This window comes from Nanorana parkeri, unplaced genomic scaffold (assembly GCF_000935625.1).
Source record: "Nanorana parkeri isolate BGI_ZX_2015 unplaced genomic scaffold, ASM93562v1 scaffold1795, whole genome shotgun sequence".
NCBI classification, from domain to species: domain Eukaryota; kingdom Metazoa; phylum Chordata; class Amphibia; order Anura; family Dicroglossidae; genus Nanorana; species Nanorana parkeri.
Window position 1 is genome coordinate 50,508 of NW_017308063.1, and position 15,551 is coordinate 66,058.

Here is a 15,551-nt window from a genome sequence, read left to right on the forward strand (position 1 = left end):
ATATATAATCTATATTTATTAGTGACAGGCTTACCTCGGAAGAAGAATTTGTTTTTTCTTTTTTTTTTATTACACGCAGTGTGGTGTGTAGCCCTGCACCTCTACCCTGTGTTCAGTAAAAGCATAACACAGAGGGAGCCTGGTAGTGTAGGCACACATGAGCTTTGTCACTCTCATTGGAGAATTGAGAATTGATGTTGCGCAACCTCAGTTTGAGTGGAAGGACACTCAAACGGAGGCTGCACAACATCAATTCTCCAATGAGAGAGTGCAATGCACATTTTCCCTGCAGTGAGTTATGTGTCCCAGGGAGGATAGGGGAGTTGTCTTCTGTCCTGTCTTCACCTACAGATCCGCCCACAGCCCCATGGGTCTACCTACAGACAGGTCCTTCCTACTAGCTCCTGATGTCGCAGTACTTTGCGATGACATCAAAGGACCTATAAAAGTTGGATATCTATGTCCAGGGAAAAGGTGAAGGGGAAATTAAATACTGGGAGATTATTTAAAGGGGAAGAGGATAGGTCTGGGATTAATTACAGCTTCTGCTGAGCTTTAATGTACTGTTACCGTTAACAGTGTGCATTGAAATCAGAGTAAGCAATTCCAGTACAGGAAAGGAACCTGTAGAAGTGTGAAAGACTGACTGTATATTTGAACATTAAATCTGGACTCCAGGCAAAATGTTAAATACACAGTTGAAATAAATATATAGTGAATTAAGCATTTCACCTGCCAAATGGCTTTTAGTTGTGTTCAGCCAATCTTGTAATTCATGCTTCCATGGGAGATGGCAGCAGTGGGAATTAGGGAAAAACTAGGTCTCTATGTAGAGAGTGGAGCACAGGTTTGTTCACTCAATACGCACCTATGAGCATTTTTATAGCTGAATGGTTCATAGTATTTGGCAGTAGCTTCTGTAAACTTGAACTCCAGGAAAACAATTTATTAACTCTTGCAGTGGGACTACCCCAGCACTGCAAGGGTTAAGTACTGGTTTATGTCTAGGGGCTAAAAGAAAAGTTATACTCGCCAGACCACGCGAGCCGGCTTTCTCTTAGACTGGTGTTTGAAGCGTCTCTTCCCCTCTGCTACAGCGGTCTAGAGATCCTGGTGTAAACACGATCTATACACTGTGCATAGACTGTGTAGATGTGAGGATGCTGCGGAGCAGTGCATCTATGTAGTGGTAGAGCAGACACGCTTCAGTGTTTACAGAAGCAGGGAGTCGGATGGTTAAGAGTTAATGCATTTTTTTTTTCCTGGTCTTCTTCTTTACGGCCAGGTACACACTATGGCCATTGTGTACGAAACCGATGCGGAATCGCCCACCACCGCCAATCACGCTGGCGGTGCCATTATTTTCTAATGGCAACCCAGTCGCACCTTACTGATTTCGTGGTTTCCCGCTACGATTCTGCCCGGTGTGACTGGGGTGCCATTAGAAAATAATTCTAGAACAGCCGCACGACGTGTGTCGCAAAAGGCACATGTACCTTTTTTTATGATTGCTGCACGGATGTAACCCCATTGAAATCAATAGGGCCACGCGGCAACCGCTGTATGCAACTGCACACAATTGCGCAGTCCCGGGACGTGCGTCCCGGATTGCCCAGGTCTGCACCAGCCCTAAAAAAGAATAATGTTTTCTTTAAGCAATACAGGTTGCTCACTATTGTGTCTCGTGTACCTGCAGAACTACCAGTCCCAAGATGACATGGTATCTTTCTTGGTTTACCGCTAAAAATTTCAGAATGCCTCACTAGCATCTCTTCAGTCCCTGTAGATCTACAGAACCCCCATTTACCTGTCCCAAGCGGGTAACTGGACAAATAGAGAAAAACAACAAACTGATGAAGTCATCACTCTGCTCTCTCATTCTGTAGACATGTTTAACAATGTGTGCTGACTCTCCCAGAGTACTGCTGTGGACAGCAATACAGAAGACCGATGTCAAGACAGAGTGAAGTACATTAGCTAGTCCTCTGTACAAATACATTTAATGAATTTCAATTCATTTTAATTAATACGTAGATGGATTGAATTACGTTTTTATATCTGGTTAAAGTTCAGTTTTAGCAAGACTTCAGCACTATAAAATATAGGAGGTCTTAAATAGAGCTTAGAGATACCAAACAAGACATAACTGTATCTGTATTAGTGGAGATTTTATGCTTATGGTATTTCCTATCTTATTCAAGCATGGCTTCTCTTGTTTCAGGTTCAATCACTGGTTCGATGGCATGGCCTTAATGCATAAATTCAACATTGACAATGGCTCTGTCACCTACATGAGCAAATTTTTGGAAAGTGACGCCTATACAATGAATTTGAGCCAGAATCGGATTGTGGCGTCAGAGTTCGGTACATTGGCATCTCCAGACCCCTGCATGTCTGTATTTGATCGCATGAAATCCAGATTTGATTTTCAGAAGAGTAAGTGATGTATCTGGCTTTACAGAAATCTTCTCTATAGGTTGAACTCGATGGACTTGTGTCTTTTTTCAGCCTGATTAACTAGGTAATTATGTCTGACTTTACAGATCTCAGCTATACACACAGTTCATTCCAGCAAGGTGTATTTCCTCCTTTTTGTACAAAAATCATACAAAGGTTATGTGCACATGCATATCTTTTACTTTAGACTTTGATCTGGTGTACTATCCGCCAGAAGCACTCATTGGTATGCCCGGTCAGAAGTGCTTCTCATTGGTCAGCGCCGTCAGGTGACCGCACTGACCAATGAGTGCTCGCCATGTGCGCAGGGCTGCGTGTACGGCAGTATGGAGTATGGATAGTACACCAGCACCGGCAGAGAGGAAGAAGCGTTCGGCCAAATGTACGTATAGGAAGGGGTGGGAGAGGGGCCAGATTTGAGTACTTTAAGAAGGCAATGCAAAGACCACTGATTAAGGCTCAGCAGCACTAGGCACAATTTATCATCCCTGTACAGAAAATGCGTGGACCTTTTCTGTGCTTCGTTCCCGTTCCAGTTCTCCAAATAGGAATCCTTGCTCTTTAGAGCATTACTGCATTATTTTCTGACCAGCAAAGGTTTCAAATGAATGCATTGTGATGTAAGACAAATAAGATTAAAAAGCAAATAGGTTCACAAGGATGACAAAACTAGATCTGGTGCCTTGATTTGTCAGCTAATGTGTGGGGGCTTGGTGGGAACACAGTTCTTCCAAGCCCTGCAAAACTGTCAGAGACCGCCCCCCCAACCTAATAACTTGCAGCAGGGTCATTCACTGACCTGCAGTTACATGTCTTAAAGGGGCAGGGAATGCCCCTGCCACAACTGATTGGCTGAGAGGGGGTTGTGACAGTGACAGTGTTTCGTGGGCTTGAACAAACTCGAGCAAACTTGGAGGCTTGGTCTTAATCAAGTTCACCCAAGTTTGCCCAATCCCCCACACATCACTGGCCATGATGTATACCATAACAACTGATCAGTTTTACCTGGTGGTTGTGGTTGATTGAAATTAAAATAGTTTGTTTGCCCTAGTAGCGAGTCTTAAAGTGAACCTGTACTTGGCCTATAGTAGGCAAAATAACTGGTTTACTTTATGGGAGGGGCCATAAGGAACCAGAAATTACCTTCTCCATGATAACCTTCTTTCCCATGCCACTGCCAGGCTGCCTGAGAACTACCTGGCACATTCATGTATAGGGGCACAGGTGACACTCCTCCTTCTTCCACACAGTGCTGAGCTCCATCTTTGAGTAGTCAGCTGGTGCACGCACTGTCACATCAGTAGAGTGCACAGCTGTGTAAGTGTGGCTTGCTTTAAAAGTAAAAAGCTTGAACAGAAATGTTTATTGGTCTGGCAGCAGATCGGGGTGGTGGGGCTGGCTGGGGAAAGAAAGTACTGAAGGATGATGGTCCCTCCTGTGAAGTGAACCTTTTGCTTTGCCTAATATTGGTCAGTACAGATTCACCTTATAGCAAAATCTGATAACCATGTTAGGTGAGGTTTCCACATACAGCTGCATGGATAATGATCCATGGGCAATTTTGGACAATAATGGGCATTATGTGGTATCACTGGGATGCCGGCAGTTCTCGGCAAGTACAAAAGCTGTTTTTTTTTTTTTTGGATGTCGATGTTTACATGCAATTATGGTATAGCATTTAGCCAATGTTGTTACCTCTGCAATCACCATGTAGCAGCCAGCTGTGTAATTCCAATATTTCAATAGTTCTGTGGATATAACTTGTGGTTATTTTCTTGATTTCTTTTTAGTATCTACTGACAACTGCAGTGTAAATTATGTGATTTATAAAGGAGATTATTATGTCAGCACTGAGACCAATTTCATGCGAAAAGTAGATGCCGCAAGTCTGAAAACCCTGGACAAGGTAATATCTAAATAAATGGATTTCAGGGTAGATTTTATAGAATTTTGGAGAGCACAAATGAAAGATGGAGCACCTATCACTACAAATCACAGAATATCTAAAACATATAGCTTATTGATGGCAGTACAGTGCTCAGCTGTATGTATTCACCATGTGCAGAATAAACTATGAAAAATTTATAATTGTGAAAAGTGTGAGTCTAATGGCTAAATATTAGGGATCCAGACCCAGAAGGAAGCAGTCCGTGCCATCCCAATTAGCTGACTTGGACATTCCCCGCCTGCAGCTTCACGTAAATGAATGAGAAGGACCCTGGTGACATCATTGACCTCATATTGCATCATGGCCATATTTGGTCAATGACATTGACCTAATATGGCATCGACCCTGTACCCGAGTTCATCCCTACTCAGTATACATGTGGTCAGGGGGGAACGAGATGCAGCCTAAAGGTAAGATGCAGTTTTTGCACAGAAAGCAGTGTTTTGGCTATAGCTGACCATTGATTTATCATGTGGGGGAGAGCATTCTGATCTCAGTCCACAAACTACTATAAAAAACATGGCACTGGTTACTCTTCTGCATCCAGCATCTGTCTAAACAACGCCTTGGTATGTTGTTTAGAGCCCCATGGCTCTGAAATGGAAAAAAAACCCTTATGAGAAGGATATATTTTGCTGTCATATAGCAAACATACAGTATTTTAAGCTTAAGGAACATCAGTACTAAAAATTCAAAGTACACACGGTTTTCTAAGCAATAAAACAGTCTGTTAATGTTCTGTTTTTCTTTATTTGTTTATGTTGAAAGGCACTACTTTTATATAGCAAAAAAAAGCCTTTTTTGTAGCACACAAAGGTGACACGTATACATAGTACCATTTTGTGAACAGCAGGTGAGGATTTATTATCTTTTTTCCTATTGTTATTTGTTAATGAATAGGTGGACTGGAGCAAGTTTATTGCCGTAAATGGTGCTACAGCTCACCCACATTATGATCCTGATGGGACTGTATACAATATGGGAAATTCTTATGGGAAAGATGGTAAGCATGTATGAGGAATATGTCCCCTTTCATACAATCCTTGATAGTGTACGGTTATTTAAAATGTTATTTTTACATTATAAAAATGTGACTTACTAGAGAAACTGCAGACAAATTTACCAAAACTTGAAAACTTGCTCGACAGGTTGAAAGCTGAACTCTGGCCAAATAGCGAAATATTCAGAGTGTGCATTTTTAAACACTTCTTGGTAATGTCCATTGCACTTCCTGTTGGCTAGTAAGGCTGCCAGTCATAGATAGTGGTCAGCAGCTATATAGAAAGGGTGAGTGAGCACTCAGTATTTCTATAAAGTTGTAATATTTGAAGTAGCCTGCGATTTAGAGCACCCAGGATGCTGGAGAGGGCATCTAAGATTCTAGAATGACTAGGCATTGTAGTGTAGTAGCCGGTCTACTACCCTAAGGCTAGGTTCACACTGTGCATCAATGCACAAACTATTACGTACTGTGGTACGTTACATTACAAAACTAGCACATGCACTTTTATCATTGTCAAATGAATGCACTTCCTTTGCTCAATATGTGTAAATGTACAACACCACACCACACATGTGAACTCAGCCTTAGGGTAATAACAGGTTTTATTTCAATAGAAAAAAAATTTTGTGTACAATAATTTCTATAATATATGGAGTTATTTTTGCTATATGTTTTTAACTGTAGGTAAGACTCGTAAACGCTTATTGTCACCATGTGATTATTTGTTTCTTACAGGGACACGGTACAATATAATAAGAGTTCCCCCTCAAAAGTCTAGCTCAGGGGAGACTCTGGAGGGAGCCAAAGTCATATGTTCCATAGAACCAGAGAGGAAAATGAAACCTGCCTATTATCACAGCTTTGGTGAGTTGGGCTGTGAATACCAAAATGAGATTTTAAAGTCAAGATTTCTCAAATGTTTGGATACTTTGCTAATGGGGATGTAATCAAAGGTGGTTTTGTAAATAGTTTTTTTCTTTGATATTTCAGAAGCAAAAAAAATAAAAATGTTACTTTTTGTTTTTTACTTTGGTCAGGTAAATGTAAAATACTGCATATTAATATTTTGTCTCCTATTGAGCTTTAGGCTTCTTTGCGTTTTTCCTTTGTCTCCTCATTACATGCTCAAAAAAAGCTTGTTTACGGACCTCAAAAGTTCAAGCTAAAATGTACACACACAAGTGAATGAGTAAGAAAGGTGGCCCATCCCTTTTTGCATTTCTCCCTCTGAGATTCCAGTCAAAGTTTGCCACAGGACATTTCTCTTGTGTTGTCACTTTGGGTAACCCTGGAAATCATTTGCAACAAATTATTTTTGAGTGAGTTGATATATATAGTTGTTTTAACAACTATATATATATCAACTCACTGGGATGTCCGTCCTCCTAGGACACTAAAAAAAAAAACTCAGGTAGGGAGTAGGAGGGCGTATCCTATGTTTTGGTTGCTAGTGTCCAGTCCTGCTGCAGGCAGCAGTATAACCCAACAGGTAATGACTTTCAGTGTCCCTCAATGGATGAGAAAGAAAGGAATATTTACAATATAAACCACTAACAATCTCCTTGGAATTATGTTATTTGTATATATATATATATATATATATTTTGCCTTTGTAAAAGCATCAAACCAATCTGTTTACAGAATAGCAATGTTTGTTTTTCTTCACGCTTCCGTCTTGGTAAACACTAAGCTTGTAACATGCATAAACATTTTAATATTTTATTTGTGGAATTGATTTTTACAGGCTTTATTTGAGACAGTGAAGTTGTACTACATTTCAGTCTAATTACCTTTTGTTTTTCTCTATAGGAATGAGTGAAAATTATGTGGTGTTTGTGGAGCAACCTCTAAGATTGAACATTATAAAGTTGTTGATCAACCAGCTAAGAGGAAAGTCCTTTGCTGGGATCATGAGCTGGGAGCCCGAGCTTAATACGATCTTTCACGTTGTTAATAAACACACAGGAAAGGTAAATAATTTTGCATGAATATCATTATATAAAAGGTATGGCCTGTAATTGCAGAATTCATGACCAGTATGTTGGTTTGAGGGAGCAAAAAAGAGAAAAGAAGAAAAGAGAGGAAAAAAGGAAGGGGGGCTGCCATTACCAACCTTCTTCTATGATTGATAGTTTCTTGGCTGTCTCTGGCCTCAATACTTTCAATCACAAAGCTGGAACAAGCATGTAGATTAGCAAGTCCGAGTTTGTGATCTGCATATTTGTTCCGGGTCAGTTCCTCACATTGTAAAAGTCAGTGAGTCAGCCAGACAGTTAGCATTTACAGAGGGAGAGGTAAGCAATGGCATCCTCCATATTCTCTTAGTACACATTTCCTTTAAATTATTTTAGTCTTGCTTTTCACTGTCTGAAAAAAGATTTTCTTGTTTTGTCCTAATAGAAGCCAATCATTCGCCCTTTCGTTTTTATTTGCATGGGCAGCTGTAATTTCATTGGTTAATATAGATAGCACAGCCAGATTTTATTCAGTGTTATTTATTAAATAATTGTTATTTTTCAGTGATTATTATTTGCAGTAACCCATAACAGCCAATCAATCATAATTCACAGGCCAGTAGAAGATAGAATGCAATTGGTTGCTATGGCTAGCTACACTTAATTACTAGCACTTACAAAATAAAAGCTCTTTTGTGAATAAAGCAATTTGTTCTTAGTTTAGTGGTTATATTCTTTATAGATAGAAGCTATTTTATCTTCTTCACCCTCTAATACCCAGAACAGATCTGAGCTAATACAAATATATGGCAGGAGGCTCACGCCTCACCCTCTAATACCCAGAACAGAGCTGAGCTAATTAAATTATATAGCTGGAGGCTCACACCTAACATTGCCATATAATACCATTGTCATTTCAGAAAAACAATAATTGTGCCAGTTTTGATAATGCCTCGGAGCATGATATGTTATTAGCGCAGCTATTTATTAAACACAAAATGTCAGTACAAAATACATTTAGTTTGCCAATTTTTTGGGTAAATATAAACAAAGAGGTTGTACTTACTAAATAGAGACCCAACGTGCCAAGCTTAAAAACCTGGTATGTTAAAGGAAGTGGAAAAATAACAGAATAACTGGCTGGATGAGGTGAAAAGGCCAAGTGAACATAAAGGGGAAAAAAGGAAATCTAATGCAGCATCCACATCAAATTTTTGCTTTTTGTGTTTAGATTTGCTTTAACCTGGTCAACATAAAATATAACCTAGCGCTCCACCTGCTGGCTCAAACTACACATGCACTATCCCTATGCAGTACTTCTATGTACTGTAATTTTTAAAATGTTATACAGTAACAGGTTTGGAAGGGGATGGAGCCAAACTCAACCTTTACAGGAAAAAAAAACAATATTTTTATGGGACTTTAGTTGTCAGTATTTTCATATCTACTGATTGTTTTAAGAAATGCAATCAAACCATAGGGCAGTGCACCTCCTGGTATGTTGGGTGCCTGGGCACTTCTGTACACTTAGCATTATACGAGGCTGTATATCTGCAGTGTGAATTGTAAGGCACTGCTGCCTTTTACTGCTAGTTTTAAGATATCTGGAGTGAGATTTGGTGATGTCACTGCTGTGCTGCTTATTCTTACTGCTGGAGGCTCTGACAAGAGGAAGCAAAGCCCTGCCTCCACCAAAATCACTGCATCGACACAGAGACGCAGTGCAGAACAAGGATGGCAAATCATGGGGTATTGGGGAAACACCACAGGCAATATTGGTGACAAGCCCTGTGCCTCCTTTTGGGTACAACATCAAGAGTTTAATTCCTCTCAAAATATCCCATTGCTGTGCTTTTTGTTTTTAAATAGAATCTGTCTATTAGGTTTTGTACATAGCTAGACAAGTATCAATGTTTCAAAGTTTAGGGATTGCTCCTGTTACGATGAACTCATTTAAACACAGAAATTACCTACCCAACTGGAACCTGGACCCAAAGTCAGTAGAAGTTTCTTTCACTGGGTTGTTTAGACTTCATTTGGTCTTATACCAGGATTATTTATTAGCAACAGCTTTGTCCTATTAGTTAACGTGAAATGTCATCCCTTGTTGTGTCTTTAGCTATGCCCTGTACTTCTCATGTATTGGAAGGATGGTAGTGCTTTTGTAGAACCATTAGATTAGACATTGCTGCAGCTACCTTAAATGGAGTCTATTCTTTGCTGACATCAAAAACAGAACACTAGGCAAGCTATGGTTTGATTTGTCTAGCATACACTTGTTACTATAAAGCAGTTAAATTAGCAGATGATATTCTGTGTCTGGTGACAGTGGTAGTGACATTCAGAACCTTTATACACTTGTACTACTGTATACTTGCTGCAGCAGTAGTGGAGTTGTATTATAAACATACATTTTTATTTTGTCTTTTTAGAAGCACCCTGTGAGTTTTCAGACAAAAGCCTTTTTAAACTTCCATCAAATCAATGCCTTTGAGGACCAAGATTGTATAGTGCTTGATCTCTGCTGCCAGGATGATGGAGGAGCTGTGCAACTCTTCGAGTTGCAGAATCTGCGTAAATCTGGAGAAGCTTTAAATGAGGTGACAATAAAATATTGGTGTACATTTATGTCAGGAGACCAGGGGAGAATCTTGTCTTGGCTCCACAGACACAGTTCTCTTCTCTTGATTCTGTTGATTAGCCCAACAGGTTACTGGTGGGCTATGAAGAGAGCCTGTCACTATGTCTTGAATGGGAAAGTGACAATTTTCTTTAACGTCCATTTCCACCTTTTGTAAGTGATAAGCATTTATTGTGGTACTGTAGAGGTGCAGTGATGATGTACATGCGTGCACATTTTCATGACTCATATTACAGGCTTTCTTAATTTTTTTAATAGGTTTTTATTAGGCCTGAAGCCTAGAAATTAAACATTTTCTGCACAGGAAACTGCCAGGTCTGACACCGGGGTCGAATGTAAAGTAGACTCTAAACAGCTCTCCCCCTCTCTGTTTTTCATTGTAAGAAGCATAATTGCAGCCATTTCCATGAGGAGATGAAGAGAAAAGCTAACAAAAAATGTAAGTTTTTGTGTTTATATACAGCAACTGCATATGCCTACTTCATGTACTTGGTGTACATTGCTGGCATATGTTTTTTTTTTTTTAAATACCTCTGCAAAGTTTAAAACGTTGGCTTTTTACTAGTCAGGCAATTAAGCAGGCTCTTCATGATAGCTATATGAACTAAGTCAAAGCTGGTTAGAGAACAAGCAACATTGCTATCATATAACAAACCCAGCCATGTTGTAGAGTACGGTTTTGTTTAACAAGCCTTGTAATTCCTGTGCCTGTAAAATTTGCTTTTTAAGATATGTGATCACTTTTTCTGCAGGTGTACAAGAGTTTCTGTAAGACTTACCCACGCAGATTTGTCCTCCCTCTGGACACCATTGCCAATGGAGACATCGCCCAGCCCCTAAACTACTCCACTGCTACTGCTGAAAAGAAAGCCGATGGAAAGGTAGGCATTCTGTTATGTGGAAAGTTGCTTTCTTGCCTGATTTTTGAAAGATAGTTTAGAACAATGTTTTTTTAGCTTTTAATATTAGCCCTGCTGCATTCTTTAAAATATGAGTTGCTACTAGAAATGAAGAATCAGGCAACAAAGTGTTTCACAGTTGTAAGGGTTCATTCACACAGTCTTCTCTGCAGACAAGAATCTGCAGTGGCGAAACTTCGGCCCCATGCACACTTTGTGTGCGAACAGCTGCAACCAGCAGCTGTGTGGCTGCATTTGTACCCTCTACAAATCAATGTTACTATGTAACTGTTCATTCTCTGGCCGCATACAAACTGGACACAGCCAATTGTCTAGTGTATCTGTGTCCATAGCACAGATAGCTGATGTGCGCAGATGCAGCTTTTAGTATTGTTTAACTGCACCTGAACACATCAGCCTAATTCTCTCTTGCCAGATCGGAAGAGCTGAGATCTTAGATAAGTTCCTTCATCTGTTCATTCCTTCACACCATCATCTGTTTTGTTTAGAAAATGTAAGTACCCGATGCCAAATATCTTCTTTTCAAAATGTAATTTTCTTAAAATTTCCTTTACTTTTCCATTATAAATATTGATTGTGTAACCCTTTCACTCTCAGGCCCTGCTCTCCAATTTTGACCTCAGTTGGCCAGACCATTTTTAACATTTTAAAATCATTTTTCACTTACAGCTTTCAAGGTTTACTAAAGACCCCTTAAACCAGACATTTTCTGAAAGCACGGTACTGCTGATTACAAAATGATTGTATGTATTATTTAGGTTCCATAAATCCCTGTCTGTTAATTTAAACTAATATCATTCTATAGGTTTGGTGTACCCATGAAAATCTCCATGACCAAACGTTGGAAATGTGTGGAATTGAATTTCCACAGATAAATTATGCCAAGTATAACGCAAGAAAATATCGGTATTTCTATGGTTGTGGCTTCCAGCACCTGGTTGGGGATTCTTTGATTAAATTGGATGTGGAGACAAAGCAATCAAAGGTTAGTTATCATAGCTGGGGACATGGTAAATAGTTTTATATGTGTACAATTGTATTGGTTTTTAAGTATTATGTTATTTGCAGATTACCTTGAAACTATCCACCTGAAATGTTATTTTTAAAAAACCACAAGTTTATGTAGGCCATATCAAGCAGGAAGCGAATTTTGGATTTAATTACCGTGCATGTTTTATGTGTTCTACAAGATCTAAATATAAGTGGTACCTATTGGTTTCATAAGTCACACAGTACTACAGTACAGTTTCGCAGATTGTGATGGGCGTCAAGATCGACGAGATGATAAAGATATATGAGAATAAAGGGAAGGCTTACCGCCTTCAGGTACATAATATTTTTAAATGATAAAGGATAAAAATAGTCACACAGTGGCATGGAAGATGTTTCACTACATGATGTAGAAGGAAAATTAGCCTTTAAATTAGAGTGATTTTTTTATGATATATAGTAAATTTGCTAGTACAGCAATTACCCCTTTGTTAAGGTGCCCATACACTAGGGATGCACCGATACCGATACTAGTATCCATATCAGTGCTGTTTCGGAGTATTTGTACGAGTACTCGCCCAAATGCTCCGATGCCTAGCACGAGTACTTCCAGTTTCCTGATTGGCCGGGAAGCGGCTCCATGCTCTCTCGTCACTTGTGATGAGAGAGCATGGAGCCAACTTCCCGGCCAATCAGGAAGCCAGCCGCGTGTAATGACGCGCTGCCTGGCTTCCTGATTGGTCGGGAAGCTGGCCAATCAGGAAGCCGGGCCCCGTGTAATGACGCAACGCCCTGCTTTTTGATTGGCCGGGAGACCGGCTCCATGCTCCCTCGTCATGTCATGACGAGGGAGCATGGAGCCGGTCTCCCGGCCAATCAAAAAGCAGGGCGTTGCGTCATTACACGGGGCCCGGCTTCCTGATTGGCCGGCCAGACGGCTCCGGCTGGGTACCGAAGGAAGGCCGCATTCTGGCTGGATGCTTTGATACATTCTACAAAATATTTCCTCCTGCAGTGTGCCTGGCAAATTAGTTATGGCATTTTAAACCCTGATGAAGGGGGAGAGCTGAGCTCCCGAAATGTGTTGTTTACTTTCTTTGTCATATACAATAAAAACGGTCTGGACTAATGCTAGTGCTGTGGTGCTCTCATCTTTTCCACACTTCTCAGGCTATTTTGGGTACCAGCTGAGAGAAAGCTGCCTCCTGATTTTGGATCTTAACCCCTACCTGTCTCCAAAATTTTGGTTAGCACTTTACTAACATATCTTTTTTTTTTGCCAGATATGGAAAGAAGATGGATTTTACCCTTCAGAACCAATATTTGTGCCTTACCCAGATTCTGTGAAAGAAGATGATGGAGTGATACTTTCTGCTATTCTTACACCTCATCAGGTAGGTGATTGAAATTTGTATAATTTCTTCATAAAAAGTATTAATGGAAACCGTGTCTGCTTCTCTGTACCTCCGGTAAGCTTACTTACTTGGTGACAGGTGCTCACAGGAAAAACCCAGCCCAACAGAACAGGTTTTTCAGTCCTAGTCCTCAGACCTAAGATTGATCATTTTCATCTCTAACAATCAGAAATACAGATCAATGAGTTACATAAGTCTCTAAAAGAATATACAAAACAAGTAAAGAAATGTCTATTAAACATACTCTGATGTCCTTAAATATGGTAAACAATACATCATCTTTAATTAACCAAATAATGCCTTGATTGCTAGAAAAGGTGATCCCTGACTCTCAAGTTACCATTCTTTTGAATACGTGCTGTGATAATATCTATTATTTACTATACACAAAAGAAGATTAGAGCTGTATTGCATACACTACGCATGGCTGGCGGGAGGTGCGTTGAGGTGTCATTCAGATGAATTGCAACACAACACACCTAGCACACAGTATAGCATACTAGGTGCGCTGTGCGATAGCTGGGCTAAACACACTGGGGGGAATTTATCAAAACTAGAGCAGACAAAATCTGGAGCAGTTGTCCATGGCGACCAATCAGCATCTCTCTTCAGTTTGTTCAGTTGAGATTTTAAAATGAAAGAGAGAAGCTGATTGGTTGCCATGCACAGCTGCTCCAGATTTTGTTTGCTCCAGTTTTGATAAATTACCCTCACTGTATTGTGCTTTTAGTGCAATTCTTAGTGTAAACTGACCCTAATAATGAAGCTGTAATGAGTGCAGATGCCTTCTGCCATGCGCAAATATATTTACTAACGATCCTTAAACTGTATATATTTGTAATATCTATACTATATATTTATGGGAAACTTTTATAGTTTAAGATCATTTTTATTTTTGTTGTTGTTCTATACTTTAAACTTTTGTTTTGTATTTTGTTCACTATATACAATCTTTTTAGTGATAAAAAAAAATGAATACATGACAAAGGGTCCTCATAGCACCGTGGATTAGCTAGAGTGATAGCAAAGCACAGCTGCTTGCTTTGAGGCACAATTGGTCTGATTGAAACATTGGGCTGAACCATTTTGATAATGGATGTATCAATGGGAGTTAAAAAAAATTATACCTGACTAAAAATATATATATATAAAAATTGACCACAGGTAAATAAATTATTTACAAAACCTCTATACTGTACATCTTTCACTACTCATTGTTGGAAAAGTGACATTTTATAGTTACTTTCCCTCATCACCAATACGTCCCTTCAATGTCCTCAACCACCACTCTGTTTGCCTGTTGGAGCCCTCGGAAATACCCAGTAATTCCGAATATGGGGGGAGCATGTGACCTTCTCCCCCTCCTGTCAGTATGCAGTATACGGTACCTGAGCTGATAATCACTAGGCACAAGCACTGTGCTGTAGGGTCAGGGGGAAGGTCATCAGCCTTGTGCAAGCTCTAATACAGGCTGACACAAAGCTTACACAGGACTTTTAACTCAGAGCTCTGTCAGCCAAACAGAATGGCTGAAAGTAAGTATTAGCAGAGGTGGTGAGCTATCAGGAGAATCTGTCACAATACACTTTTAAAAGACATTACATTTTATTCAGGGACGTTTGTGTTGGAACAGTTTCCTAGATAATCTAGAAACAATTCTGCATTTAGCACATACTCAGGATACAGAAAGGAAAGCTCTGGCATATGGTAGTTCCTGTTATCTGCCAGCAGAAATGGTGTCACTCCAGTATTTTACACTAGAGGGCGGAAGGAGAAATAACATTTACCAAATCAGTTCAGATCAGTGAGCAAAAGAAACCTTATTGTATGATATATTCTCTCTGTTTCTCTTTGTTTTTAGGATAAAAATACATTTCTTTTAATCTTGGATGCAAAAGACTTCACAGAAATTGCCAGAGCGGAAGTGCCTTTGCAGATGCCTTATGGATTTCATGGTATCTTTGTACCGGAAAGAAACTGAATGTGAACATACTGTATAAAGACTGCCTTATTATGACATACCACTGTGACTTATATAAATACATCATGTATATGAACTAAATACAGGCTTTTATAAAATTATTATATGAAGTTGTGCTGTGTACTTACTCTGTAATAAATGTGACATATAGACCAGGGGTAGGCATCCTTTTGAGCGTAGCGTACCAAAAATGTTTGTAAGAAATTGTGAGTGCCAGATATATAAAACATACGTTTTGCTT

The 15,551-nt window shown here is 39.6% G+C and overlaps 1 protein-coding gene across 1 annotated transcript in view; it reads left to right on the plus strand.

Annotated features, from left to right (window-relative positions):
- Positions 1-15,321, plus strand: part of LOC108799726 (beta,beta-carotene 9',10'-oxygenase-like) — a 15,619-nt gene extending 298 nt beyond the window's left edge. Inside the window, exons 2-11 of the mRNA XM_018571624.1 lie at positions 2,222-2,436; positions 4,248-4,363; positions 5,306-5,408; positions 6,144-6,272; positions 7,218-7,378; positions 9,796-9,963; positions 10,757-10,885; positions 11,730-11,909; positions 13,198-13,308; positions 15,191-15,321. Coding sequence (XP_018427126.1) covers positions 2,222-2,436; positions 4,248-4,363; positions 5,306-5,408; positions 6,144-6,272; positions 7,218-7,378; positions 9,796-9,963; positions 10,757-10,885; positions 11,730-11,909; positions 13,198-13,308; positions 15,191-15,310 — 1,432 coding nt within the window. The 3' untranslated portion in view covers positions 15,311-15,321. The remainder of the gene's footprint in view (positions 1-2,221; positions 2,437-4,247; positions 4,364-5,305; positions 5,409-6,143; positions 6,273-7,217; positions 7,379-9,795; positions 9,964-10,756; positions 10,886-11,729; positions 11,910-13,197; positions 13,309-15,190) is intronic.
- The last annotated feature ends 230 nt before the right edge of the window (positions 15,322-15,551 follow it).